General features: G+C 43.5%; 1 protein-coding gene across 2 annotated transcripts in view; it reads right to left on the bottom strand.

The window, feature by feature from the left end:
* LOC114634910 (cytochrome P450 4F4) overlaps window positions 1–14,472 on the bottom strand; it is a 17,188-nt gene that overhangs the window by 2,025 nt on the left and 691 nt on the right. For both annotated transcript variants that reach the window (XM_028783515.1, XM_028783516.1), the window contains exons 2-9: window positions 14,096–14,291; window positions 10,990–11,134; window positions 9,284–9,337; window positions 9,069–9,196; window positions 6,455–6,576; window positions 4,004–4,274; window positions 1,858–1,924; window positions 1,521–1,650 (exon numbers count right to left, since the gene is read on the bottom strand). In XM_028783515.1, coding sequence (XP_028639348.1) covers window positions 1,521–1,650; window positions 1,858–1,924; window positions 4,004–4,274; window positions 6,455–6,576; window positions 9,069–9,196; window positions 9,284–9,337; window positions 10,990–11,134; window positions 14,096–14,291 — 1,113 coding nt within the window. The remainder of the gene's footprint in view (window positions 1–1,520; window positions 1,651–1,857; window positions 1,925–4,003; window positions 4,275–6,454; window positions 6,577–9,068; window positions 9,197–9,283; window positions 9,338–10,989; window positions 11,135–14,095; window positions 14,292–14,472) is intronic.

Raw genomic sequence — 14,472 nt, 5'->3', positions numbered from 1 at the left:
AAGAAGAAGAAGAAGAAGAAGAAGAAGAAGAAGAAGAAGAAGAAGAAAAAGAAAAAGAAAAAGAAAAAGAAGAAACACAGACACAGTGTTTGTTCTTTATCACCTATCTCCATTTCTACTGCCTGTGTTTGAGAATCTTCCTCCTTCTCTCCCTCCCATCCTCCTATCTTCTGTCTCTTCCCTCCACACTGTCTTATTTTTCTCTTTTTCCCACCCTGCTCCTTCACAGACAAACTCTCTTTTCTCCTATGATCTTGTTTCTCCCTCCTCATTCCGTTTATTCTCCTACTTCTTTTTCTCCTGTTCTTCCTCCTATCCTCCATCACTCCTCCTTTTTTCTCCTACATTCTCCTTCTCCTTTTCTCCATCTGCTTTTCTCCAACGCATTTTCCTTACTATTTCTTATCCTCTTCCTCCTCTCAACACTTTTTTGCCTCACTATGTAACATGTTTGTCCAAACTAAAACATTCCATCCAAGAGGAAACTCCAAAAGACTCAGGGTGTGCATAAAACTTAAAAGGAGCAACTCACAAGTCTTAGGAAATTTCTGAAACCTATAAGACTCACAAGACCCATCCTTAAGGTTAAATAAGGAAAATAACCACTGGACACAGATTCTCTAGGAGCTCCAAGAATGTTGTTTTTTTTGAATCTTTATCTATATTAGGGTGAGATTTTCAGTGATATAGCTATAAACAGCCCCTCATCATTACTCATGTGAGTAACCCTAATAAACTCATTGTTTTGCCAATGAGTTTGATCATTGTTTTGGCTTGTTGTCCATGAAGGCAAGTAGGCATTTGTTCACATCTCCCCAAGAAAAATCACAAAACACCCCTCTTCTTATCTCTATACTTTTTTGCCACCTCCCCTTCCCTGTACCTCAGTCCCAACCACATGTCTTCTAATTCTCATTCAGGATCCTAAATTGAAACATATCCTTGTTTCTCTTACTTTAAACCTCACACCTGGCAGTGTGTCCTGGGGAGTACCCTGATGCAGGACCGTTCTCCCACCAGGCTTAGAGCTCCTGACAACACTTCTTTCAGCTGCATCCTTAGCACAGGATGGACTGATCATAAAATTGTTATCCAGTTGGAATCCATTATGGGACAATTTGCTGAATGGATAGGTGGATGATACAATGGATTGCACAGCATGTTGTACCCCAAGGTGTCGCTTATTAATTTCTATTCTGGAGGAAATAGGGAAGAGAAGAGCAAACAGGCAGGGAAGAAAGACATTGAGAACAAATGTTATCTGAGACGAAGGAGAGGAAAGTTTATATATATTGAACATCTGCAAAGTGACATCACCTGCCCTCACACACTGTTATATTGTCAGCAATTCTCTTGGAAGGTTAAATATTTCTGTCCCAAAGCATAAATTTCCTCTTGTTAATGAGACAGATACTATTCCCATCAAGTAGTAATAGAAGAATCATAAAAAGGAGACCCCTCCTCTACTTGAGGAGCAGAGCCAGGGACAGGCCCAGTAAGACACCGAGACCTACGCTCACCACTCAATCTCTGTAGACTCTCGGTCCCTCAGGAGCTCCTGCACCTCCTGCCGGCAGCGCTCCTGGTATTCTGGGTGCCTCGCTAGGTTGTACAGGATCCAGGAGAGCCCACTGGCTGTGGTGTCATGGCCTGCAGGGCAGACAGGTAGGCTTAGGTTTCAAAGCTACTTCAGCATCACAAAGTGGATAGCAACCAGGCAGGGAGAAGCCCAGGAAAGACGGGGAAAGGGGACAACGGATGATAGTGGGATGATAGCTGAATGGATAGGGTCCATTCAACATGTTCCCAAAATGGAGGTTTCCTGTTCACTCTGTAGTCCCACACTGGGAGCCTCACCCTCAAACATGAAGGTGTCAGCCTCTGCTCTAATGTCCTCATCTGACAGCTCCTTTCCATTTTCATCCTGGAGACAGACAAGACAAGACACCAGATCACAGCAGTTCTGGGTCTATGTCTAACTTGAGACAGCGCTTAGATCCCAAGCCCACTGTGCCTCTGCATCTCTCTTGATCATCACCAGAGGCCTCCACCCCCAGATATAGTTCTTGACTGTCCTGCCTCCCGTTTGCTTGTTTGTTTTTCCTTGTTGAAGGAGTTGGCGACCTCTGAATATTTTTCCGTTTCTGCATGGTGAGAGATTTCTAGAAAACAAAGGAACAAGTAACCTTGCATATAGGATGATTTTGTGGCCGTATCCTTTGAAGTTGGAGCATAAACATTACTCTTACTACAAGGATCTCCTCCTTAGGAAAGAGGAGTGGATTGCTTTCTGTCAATTGTTCCATAGTTGTTTGGTGGGAATGGTGTCTCCCTACCTCCTTGTCAGCAAGGGAAATGTTCCACACTTTGGGACAGAAAGGGTTGGACTGGCAGGAGAAATACTAACAATATGACATTGTGCAAGCACAGATGATATCATCTTACATACGACCAGGAACTAAACTTCTCCTCTTTCTTTTTCACTTTTAAATACTTCCATGTTTTCCCCCATTACTGTTTTATCCTGCACCAAAGTTCCTATTGTGTTCTCTTACTCGATTCGTGGGTGCTGCATGCAGAAAATGTATCTTCTGTCCTCTGGAATCTATTAGGCTTGCATACCTGTAGAACTCACCTGTGATGGTAAAAAACTTGCTTACATTCCAGAATAAAGTTTTCTCAACATGCAGTGGTATTTGCGCATGAATATGCCATAATGAAATGCATTAGTTTGCACACTCAAAATTTAATTTAAAAATATTCTCTTCCACTCTCTCATCTCTTATTCTCTTCCTCTCTCAACATTGCTTCCTCCCCACACTCCCATCTCATCCCCTTACTTTTACACCCCTCTCCTCTTTCATCTCCTGCTTTCTAGCTCTTTCTCCTTTTCCATCTATTCGTACTCTCTGAAATGAAGAAGACACAAATGTGCCAAATATCTTGTGAAACTTGTGAGACTGATAATGTATTGGTCTTTTTCCTGTGCTGTAAGACCCGATGAACACACAGATGAAATCATCACATCACCTGAGAAAGGAGGAGCCAGTGATGGGAAGCCATTTTTATAATCCTAGGCTGCTAGGCTGGCTGCTGTTATTGTTGGGGATAAGGGATAGGCTGCCCTGATCTTGCAGGTACACAGTTCTAGGCACACATACAGATACAGGTATGATTTCTCAACAACATATCAAGTTATAAATAGAGTAAAATCTGAGGTCCTTCAGCTTCAGATCTAGCAGGGGTATACTGAGTGGATTCTGCTGTTATCTCTATAATTTTTGTTTCTGCTTGTCCCTCCTTTCCTCAAATGACTTCCATGGCCCTTAAGTAGCCTCTACATCAAGTCCCAAATCAGAACTGTCTTTTGATCCCATATTTGGCCTTGTCATTAATCCTATGCCTTAAAGCCGAGCTTGTGGAACAACCTTGTAGTTCTTGACTTTGGCAGTTGGGACAGCAGGATCCATTCACTGACAACACAGTCAGACTGGTCTAAAAATTGCTAACTATACCTGGCACGCATCTGTAATTCCAGTCTTCAAGGTGAGGGCAGGAAGAACATGAGATTGAGGTCAGCCAGGGTTGTTTAGAGAGATTCTATCTTAAAAAAAAAAAAAACCCGCCGGGCAGTGGTGGTGCATGTCTTTAATCCCAGTACTTGGGAGGCAGAGGCAAGCGGATTTCTGAGTTCGAGGCCAGCCTGGTCCACAGAGTGAGTTCCAGGACAGCCAGGACTACACAGAGAAACCCTGTCTCGAACCCCCCCCCCCAAAAATACCTTTGCAAACACAAAAAGAGCTATTTAATGAATTGATTAATTTGTTTTGAGGTGGGGTTGCACTGTGTATCCTTGACTGAAGCTTAATATATAGACCAGGCTGGCCCCAAACTCACCATGATCTTCCTACTGCTGCCTGTGGAATACTGGGATTAAAGGTGTCCATTATCACTCTCAACAAATTAAGTTTAAGCAGCACTATTGCACCTCCTGAGAACCTACCTTGGTCAGCAGCAGCACATCAATGAAATCCAGAGTTTTGGTCTTGGCCTTGGCCTTGAAGACATCATCTTCATGCTTACTGGGGAGAGTACGTCGTCGATCCTGGATGACCGCATCCGTGAAGTTGTGCACCAGGTGGCAGGCCTTGTGAAAGCGCCGCCCATTATGGGTAAGCTGATAGAGTGAGTCTACGTGTAGAAACAGCTGCTGGAACCGTTTGGCCACTAAGGCACTGAGCTCCAAGATGGCAGAAATATACTCACTGGGCTTCCTGCAGGAGTACAACATGAAGGGAAGCAAGAATCCAGCAAAACTGAAACTCAATATTTCCCAACAGGATACTCAGTAGTCAGAGACAGATGGCCGCACAAATCCATGTGTGCCATTAGTTGTGACATTTGACTGTGAAGTCTCACTTATCTCTCTATAGCCCATCTTCATGAGCATGTAAGAGCATCACAGACATCACTCCTTCCTTTTCTTCCCTTCCCCAGTTCTAGCGCTCACCCACCTGCTTTCCAACACCCCACTCAGCTAGGAACTCTTTTCTTCCAATAATCCAGTCTTTTCTATAGGATCCCTGTATTTAGTGACAGTCCCAGCTTGTCTACAAGACAATCAGTATCTACAGAGCTGCTATTCCCGTGCTCATTTACTGTGGCTTGGAGCTGTCTCCAAACGTCCATCTCTGGGACTGTTAGAAAGTGTCAAGATCATTAAGAGATAGGGCTTAATCGAGGGTGGCTAGGCCATTATAAGTGTGCCTTGGACAGAATATTAGGACCCTGACCCTTTCCTGACTCTCTTTACTTCCTGACACGAGGAAAACATTTTCCTTAACACATGCTCCCAACAAAACAATAGCATCGAAGAGCCATCAACGAAATACTGCAAAGCTGTGAGAAAAAAACAAACAAAAAACAAAACAAACAAAAAACCCAACCAAACAAAGACACCTCCCCCTTTAAAAAATTAACTCAGTACACTAAAAAACTTTGTGACAGCAACAGAAGAGACTGTAAACACAAATACCCGGTAGAAATAATAGGAGCACATCCCCACCTTTGGCCAGCTTTCAATGTCTGATAGTTTAGACACTATGCTGCAGTATACTGATTTTAAATTTGATAAGATCTAGAATCATCTTGCAGACAAAATTCCGAGCACATCTGGATTCTCAAGACGTGTTAATTAAGGTGAGAATAAGAGCAAAATTATTCCATAAATGTGTGTTTCAGATTCTCTGCTTCCTTGCTGTGTGTGCAACGTGATCATCACTCTCACATCCTGCCACAGGGACTTTCTTAACTCGAAGGACTTCCCCTCAACTTTAACCCAAAGCAAACCCTTCCCTCTTTTAAGTTGATTCTCATTGCACCAACAAGAAGCACAGATAATACATGAAATTGGTACCAGAAATGGGGTCATAATTGTAATAATCCTGACAATGTGGTTCTGAGGCCTTTGAAACTTGTAGAAGAAATGTAGAATTTAAATGAAGAAATGTAGAATGCTGATCCAGAAAACCATTAAATTTTGTAAGAGGAGTTTAAAGGGAAATTATGATTGGAAGTTGAGAGACCAGAATGTCAAAGAGAAATGCAGACAATGGGGACCTGGATCATATGTTTTTGTTTTTGGGGGGGGGGTGGACATCAATCACTAGCTAGACTAGAATTCATTCTTGCTATTTTTCTGCCAATTAATTTGACAGCATTCTGTCTAGCCCTCAGAACATGTGTTGGGCTGAAATTAAAAGGTAATAGCCCACCAGGATGGTGCATACCTTTAATCTCAGCACTCAGGAGGTAGATACAGGTGGATCTCTGAGTTCTAGGCCAGCCTGGTCCACAGAGTGAGTTTCAGAATAGCCAAGGCTATTCAGATAAATCTTGTCACAAAAATAAAAACAAAACAACAAAACAAAAGCAAAAAGAAAGAAAAGGTGATAGACCTTTTGAATGACAAAAATTTCAAGATGGCATAAATATTCAGGTCATGGAATGACTTCTACTCACTGCACACTTGTTTGTATTTAAAATGAGAAGTGAGTTTCAGATATGCAAGAGGAAAAAGCTAGATAAGCCTAAGCATACTCATTGCTCTCTGCTTCCTGACTGCAGACACAGGGTAGCCACCCTGCAGCATTTCCTTCCACACCACCATGATGGGGTTTCCTAAAACTGTGAGCTAAAATAAACCCTCCCTTAAATTGCTTTTATCAATTGTTTTGTTTCAGCTGTGAGAAAAGTATCTAATTCAGTGTCAACCTGACAATCCCATATCTAAGGTGTCTCTTATATACCAGGTGAGTATGATCTACTCACCTGCATCCGTGGTCCTTGTTCTAAATCACCTCCTCTGAGAAGCCCCCTTTTTTCTTACTAGCCACCCATCTCTACTGTACCACCTCCCAAGTCCATATTCCAAAGGCCAAAGGGAGGGACTCACTCCTGACAGTTGCTATCAAAACTGAAGACACACTTCTGCAGACTGTCCAAGGTCATCAGGCTGATATTCTTAAACATGTCCAGACGGGTGCTGCCACCTGAGGCTAGGTGCTGCCACTTGGCCTTTACAGAAAAAGAAGCAATATCATAACCAGGTCTGTGCTCCTTGAGATTTTTCCAAATCACAACTACAATAACTGATACCCCAAATCAGCCTCCCACATCTCTGGCCAAACACTTGACCCCAGGGTTAACCAGGCAGGAGTGGGACAGAGACTGTTATGTGGAACATGAAGACTCAGGAGTGGAAAGCAGGAGCCCTAAGATTAAACCTGAGCTCTGACTGCCATGCTCTGCACCGTCACTCTGCTCACTGTCCTCTGTCTTACTTGGTATGTCTCCAGCAACAAGGTAATCTGACTGTGTTGATAAACCATGATGGAGCCCATGTGCCACTGTTTCTAGATCACTTACTATCTGGCATAGTGGGACAAGCTCTTTTATGCTTGCAAACCCCAGGTGCATTGTTTATGAGGAAAAAGTAATCTTTATCTCACCAGTTTGTTAAAAATGCAATTTGTAGCATAAGTTATGGAATTGAGTCATGACCATCATTCACAACATGTTAAGAATTCAGTAAATGGCATTATTCTTTATCTTGGGTGCCATAAGTTGGACCTAAAGCTATCTCTATGTCAGGTATGGCAATGTCCATTGTTTTCTAAGCATCTTTTCTAAATGTTCTGAGCAAAAAATCATCCAAGTGTTTTTCACCTGGACTGTTTCACAGATATTTCAGAAAACACTGACAGATCCAGAGATGGCCTTCCATGGGCAAATATCAGGCTTGTTTCAGCTTGTTATAAAAGCAGAGTCCCCAAAACTAAGTTACACAATATAGAGCATATGTTGCCTCTGAAGGCCATTTGTAATGCCCCATGGAATTTATATTCATTCAAGAAAGGGTGGAAACCAGGAATGCACAAGAGTACCTGACTACCTTCTGTATTTGAATAAGAAATCTTGTATGGCCTGGCAGAATCCACAAGTGTTGGGGTTCGTCTGGTGCTGCTATGGATTCAAGTGTTAAATTCTGTACCCTACGATCTGGTTGCCCCAAGACAAGTGAATTCTCACATACGCCAGCTTTCGTTCTGCAAATCTTGCTCCCCAAGTTAATTGATCAATAAAAGTCTAAAGCCAATTATTGAGCAATAGAGAGAAAGAGGCAGGACTTGAAGGTGAGTGAAGAGTCTCAGGACAGACCAGGGGAGGAGAAAGGAGGAGACAAATGGAGGAAGAAGCCTCCATGGTAGAAGAGGGGCTATGAACATGTAGCCAGGAGAAACAGCAAGTAACAAGGGACATAGGCAGGGGTGTAAGTTAGAATTGCTTAAAACCTAATCTAAGGCTTCCCACTTGTAAATAAAATACCAGGATTGTGTGTCTTTTATACAGGCTAGCTAGAAAACAAAAATATCATTTACACACAAGTAACCAAGCAGAGCAATCAGCTAGCAAGTAGAAAATTGTCGGCCCTTCATGCAGCTCTCACGCCCTTACCTATCTTATTCCTCAACCCAGTGTAATGTGAGTTTTCAATAAAGGCCCTTTCAATGCTTAGCCTATTCTACTACCCTTTGCTTTTGTGTTAGATTGATGACTTTGACTAATATACTCTGGAAAAAGGAAGAGGCTATAACTTCAATGAAACCCAAGCTTCAGGTGCCTTCCAGTTTCTCTCCTATGGAACTCTGTGCCATAGGAACAAGCCCAGGACGCTGAAACTATGTTAAATTAGCTTGAAGTTGGTAAAATCCCAAGCATCAAGGAATTATGCTGATTATCGGGCAAGCTGACTGACAGCTGATCACATGGCATACACATGTGACCCATACTCTGTCCATAAGAGCCAACCCCCTGACATACACCCCCTATTAGCAACACCAGACTTCATTGTTTCAAAGTCAGTGTGTGTGGAAGTGCCTTGCTTCTTATTGGCAGTTTCTAGGTAGTTTTCAAGTCTGCATTTAGTTTTTAGGGCCACCACCTGAGGAAAATAGAACCTAACTCTTTATAAGCACTTGCCATGTGTGAAGACATGGCTCTATGGTATTGTCTTGGATACAAAATGTAGAGGAAAAATAAAATAAAACCATGGCCCCATTGTGGTGGCTTAAATTTGCTTGGCCCACGGAGTGGCACTATTAGGAGGTGTGGCCTTGTTGGAGTAGGTGTGGCCTTGTTAGAGGAAGTATGTCATTGTGGAGGTGGGCTTTGAGACTCTCCTCCTAGCTCCTATAAGACAGTCACTACTGACTGCAATCTGATCAAGATAGATACATGCAAAAACTCTCAGCTCCCTCTTCAGTACTTGTCTTCCTGCACACTGCTGTGCTTCCTGCCATAATGATAATAAACTGAACTTCTGAAACCATAAGTCAGCCCCAATTAAATGCTGTCCCTTATAAAAGTTGCCTTGGTCATGGTGTCTCTTCATAGCAATGGAAAATTTAATTAAGACATCCATCTTAACCCTTTAGAGAACATATCAGATCTATCTAAAGTTCCTTTGCCTCAGACTTCAGCTGAGAACCTGAGTTTCAGAGACTCACATGCATGATGTTGGTGCTGTCATTGAAAATCTTCACATAGGGTTTCAGGATGTTGAAATGGAATGCGGGTGTCAGCAGGCGGCGGTGGCGGCTCCACTTGTCACCATCACTCACCAGGAGCCCATCTCCTGGTAGGGCATCACGGCAATGAGCATGGTATTGTGTTCCCGTCCACCCCTGGGGATTTTCCTGGGTCCTTCATCTGTAGTACTCACCCAGCCAGGGTTTCAGGAAACTGTAGAAGATTACTTCCTTTAGGGCAACTGAAGCTGACATGAACAAGGAAGATCAGGGGCCATGAAGAGGCTAGAAAATGAACTTTCAGAGAGTGTGGGGGCAGGGCTCAGCGAGGTGTATGCATGTCTGCCCCAAACCCAGCATGACATGGTTAGAGAAAGGAACACAGGATACAGAGGAGGAGGAAGAAGAGGACGAGGAGGAAGAGGAAGCAGGATACTAGCTAGATGAGATAGAAGCAACTCACTTCACTATCCTTTCGCTTGGCTTCAACATAGTCGACTATGTCTGCCCTTCAAATGTAGCACGACATCCTACAGACCTAGAATACCTGACCATCCCAGCGTGCTCTGACATCTCCTGATATAGATATGTGTCATGGATATATAGGGAGTAACATGGGCTAACATGGCTGAAGCAAACTGACCTACCCTGAATGACCCCACCTGCTTCAAAATGGGAATAGATGATTTGATATATCTCAATGTGCCCCCATAGGTAGGTCCCAGATATCGTTTTAAAATAGTCACAATAATCTCACAGATGTGGGATTGCTGTGATCCAACTGAACATCAGACTTGCCTCAAACTAGAAATCTCAGCCATGTTTCTATTTCAGTGGGACTGAAAAAGCGACAAATGTCAGAAAACTCCCAAATGGCCAAAGTGTTTTCATTAGGAGAAAAAACATAATTTCAAACAACTGCTCAAGCAAGAAAGAGATGTGCTCCAAGTGTCCACAGCTCTGTGTGAGCTCCAGATAGGGCTATTTGATTAAACTTGATTCATACCTGGGACAACATGCACCAGTTGTTATAGCGTGAATATGAAACACCCTTAATCAGTTTGGATTTTGAAAGATTTAGTTCTCAGATGCTGCCTTTATTTCGGAAGATTCTAGAAATCTTAGGAAGTGGAACTTAGCTAGAGAACGGAGGTAGAGTAAGCCCTTTGAAACATCCCCCTCTTCTTCCTTTCCTCTCCTCTTCTAGCCAGTTATGTATCTGTCTTTCTTTTATCACTATGAATCCTGAATCACAAGTAAAAATCAATTTTTGCTCAATGAAGTTGTGCTAGTAATAGCAACAAAAAGAGCTAATACCACAGGTGTGATCAGGAGATGGCTGTACCACTCTAGTTGCAGGCACACATAAGGTGGGGCAGAGGCAAGGGAATCACTACAGCAGCCCCATCTATCTGCATTCTGGTCACCTGCATAGCCGGAGACAGCGCAGAGACCTCAGCAGTAGACAAACAGGCTAGTCCAACATCCACTTGGATCAGAAAGCAGACGCCTCTTTGGTGTGGATGTGGATGGAGATAACTACTTGCCAGGTCTCCATCTACCCGTAGCATATACCCCCAGTGGTGCACATCACACCACGAGTGCCCAGGACACCTTCCTCTCAGCTCTGAATGGAGGTGAGTAGAGAGGAATCCCAAGATCTCTAGGCTTTCCAAGAAAAGGACTACTAAGGCAGAGGGCCACAGGGAGCCCTAAAGATTCTACCATCCGCTGGGGCTGAGTCCAGCCTGGGCTTCCTTCTAATATCTTCAGCAAAAAGTGGAGAAAGCTAAGAGCAAGAAGGACTAGACTACTTCAGAAATCACACAGAAGCATGAGTGCAGAGACTAGAAGCCCTCAGTTTCCCACAGACACACCACCACCAGCTTCCTCTAAGTACCTGAGGCACTGAGAACAGATCGGATGATGTCAGGGTGGCACAGAGTGATGATAGGGGTGATGGGACCCAACCATGTCATGAAGCCCTGGGGGTAGGTGGCCACCAACTTAGTCACCTCCTTCAGACCATGCTCAGTGGGAGTGATCTACAAGCGAGAGAGGAACAGTCACTTCCTGAGTTGGTTTGTCAGGAGTCAAGCACATTATGCTACGACATGGTCAGAGAGAAGCTGATACAGTATGACTTCTGGATATCTCTAGGATGGTGTTTCCAGAAGGCATTAGTGTTTGCATCAGTAGTCTCACTCAGGATGACCCACCCTCTTCGGGGTGGGGCAGCACCATCCAACCCACTGAAGAAACATAGAGTAGTGGTCCTGAACCTTCCTAATGCTGCCACCCTTTAATACAGTCCCTCATGTTGTGGCGACCCCCAAACATAAAATTATTTTGTTGCTACTTCATAACTGTAATTTTGCTATCATTATGAATCATGATATATATAAATACCCAATATTTCATATGCAACACACGTATCAACCTGCGTGTGGAGACCCCTAGGTTAAGGACTAGTAATATAGAGCAATTAAATAAAGGAATCTCAATTTCATTTCCTGACTGCAATAGACATCTTCTTCTGCTGACAGACATCACAGTGCAAGTTCTTGACTTTTGGACTCTTGTTGCAGGATATTTGATCACACTGTGAACCCCAAGTTAGTGTTTACTAGAAAAAAATGTTTCTAGTTGTAGTGTGGTTCAGCCCTTCACACTCAACTTTGATCCCTCTGATTGAAACACAGTCACACCCTTAGTACACACCTTTAATCCCAAACAATGAAGGTAAAATTAATTTGTAGAAAGAAGCACCCATGCTTGAAACTGATGTCTAATTGAGTGGCAGACAATGTAACGAATCAGAGAAAGAGATGACAGACTAGGATATGCCCAACTCCCACGAGAAGAAAGAGAAAGCTTCCTTCTTAAGAGAATAGTGTGGAGAAAAAGAAGAAAAGGAGAGAGGAGAGAGAGATTGATTTTGAAACAGTTAACCTTGAAAGGAGTTTGGGCCAGAATAGCTGAGTTAAACCAGCCAGTCAGAGTTCAGAAAAAACAAACAAGGGTCAGCTTATTCATCAGTAAGTCTCAGAGACTGAAAACTTCTAGGCCTAGGTAAGATTCAACAGAGGCCAGGAGTTAGCTGGTTCAGGCAGTAAGGATCAGAAATGACAATTCCTCATGCAAATAAAAGTTGCATTTACAGACTCTGCCCTATCCCATCGGCTCCTCCCTCACGGATCTCCCCATATACAGGATGCCAACCCTTTGGCCTCAGATTGAATTATTTACAGGTTGGCTTCCACCTTGCAGATGGCATATTGTAGCTTAGAATCCATAATTACATAAGCCAATAATCATAACACAATATACCCTCTCTCTGCCCTCACTCTTTATACATGTGTGCATTGTATAGAATTTATATGTGTATCATGTCTCTCTATATACATATATATGCACTTAAATAATCATATAAATACAATCATGTGTTGCATAATGATGTTCTTATCACTGACACACTACATATGTGTGGTCCTAGTCCTATAAGCTCATAATGGACTCAAAGGATTCCTATGCATAACATCTTTTATTATCGTTATCCTATTTATAGATGTATTTAGATATATAAACACCATTGTTTTACAGATACTTACAATATTCAGGTAGCACTACACTGTAAAGATTTGCACACATAGCCTACACCAAATGGGTTTGTGCTGAGTCGTTCTCCATCTTTCTCAGGGTTATGGCTGAGTCTCAAGGGTCTATCCCAGGGCCAATGGAAAAGTTATACAGCCTACTTCAGAGACAGCCACCTTGACTTGAGAAGATGAATGTTCTCTGGTGGTATTAAGCCCTAGGGAAAACCATCAGGGAAGGTCTCATGGGGCTTAGGGGTGTCTAGGCAACACTGTAGCCTGTTAGTTGTACCTGACAGCTTGACAGGGCCTCTGCTCACCTCAGAAGGGAGTCTCAGTTGTGTGGTATTGCCCAGATCAGAGTGGACTGTGGGCACATCTTTGGGGGATTGTCTTAATTGTTAGTTGACTTAGAAGGTCCCAGTCCATTCTATGTGGCACCATTTTCTGCACTGATGATCCTGGACTGTATTTTTCAAAAGCTAGCTAAGTACATGCTTGAAAGTGAGCAAGCAGGCAGTGTTTCTCCACGCTTTCTGTCTCGAGATCCTGCTGGAGTGCCTGCCTTGACTATAAACTCTTTCCTCCTGAAGTCGTTTTTGGTCAGTGTTTTATCACAACAACAGAATAAAAACAAAAAATGGATTCTCCTACATGTTAGTGTCTGCATGCCCTACAGGTCTGCAGTTCTAACGGCACAAAAGGACTGCAGAGCAAGACTAGTCAACCCCAGGACAAGAGGTAACCACTAACTCTCTAGATGGGCAGCAGTTCCTACCTAAGAGCCCCCATGCTCTCACTAAACATCACCCTGTGGGTGATGTCACTGACATGTATGCATGTTGTGAGCTTTGCTATTTACATGTGAAGCAACTAAGACCAAATCACCCAAAGGCAAGAACAGACTTGGTCAAAGTCCAAGGTGTGGGGTGAAGGAAAGCTTACGGGAGGGGGAGTAGACAACTCTTATCCAGGTTGAGCAACAGGACTCAATGGTCCATCTTAGGGAAGAACTTCCAGCTTTTAAATAAAAAGTGCTTCAGGAACAAGAGGCAGAAAGACCATCCATAGGTCTCCTGCTACATGTGTGATAGGAAAGGAATTCCAGAGATTACCCCCAAAAAACATGGAAACCCTGATACAGATTGACAGAAAAATGGCACTGACCTTGGACAGAGCTTCTCAAGAAGCCTCAAGTCCAGCAGACAATGAGGGAACACTAGGGGTTGTCACTCTGTATGGTCTACCCTGGAAGCCCCTCAGTGTCCACCAGCGTAAGAAAAACAGACCATAAATGAATCCAGAGCAAAGTAGAGATGGAGGGGAGGGCAGGAATATGAGAAAAGCTGAGCTCCATTCCTGGTCCATTCACTCCAAAATAAAAGATCCACAGTCTGCTGCTGCACTCACCATGCCCAGATGACCCAAGAACCAATTCCATTTGGGAGGTTGAGGGAAATCACAAAGATGATGATATGTTCTGTAGAAGACATAGGTCTGAGTCAGGACACGGGCCAAGAGCCAGGAAGCTCCGATCAGCAGCAAAAGCAGCCATGGTGAGGCCTCCAGCCTCAGTCCCAGCCAAGACAAGTCCAACTGTGGCATCCTGTGGGGCAGATGGACAGACAGTGAGATTGGGAGGTCGGAAGAGGGTTGGGCCATCAGGGATAATGGACCAGGGATATGAATAATGAAGGCTGTTGGTAGGAGGAAAGGAATACCAGAGATTCTCCATGGGGTGGAGAGAGGCAGTAAGATGGAAGGAGGAAGGGGAAAGGGAGGGACGG

Source organism: Grammomys surdaster, unplaced genomic scaffold, assembly GCF_004785775.1.
Source record: "Grammomys surdaster isolate TR1022 unplaced genomic scaffold, NIH_TR_1.0 1149, whole genome shotgun sequence".
Classification (NCBI taxonomy): Eukaryota; Metazoa; Chordata; class Mammalia; order Rodentia; family Muridae; genus Grammomys; species Grammomys surdaster.
Note: the sequence above shows the minus strand (reverse complement) of the source record. Positions and strands in the feature narration are given on the sequence as shown.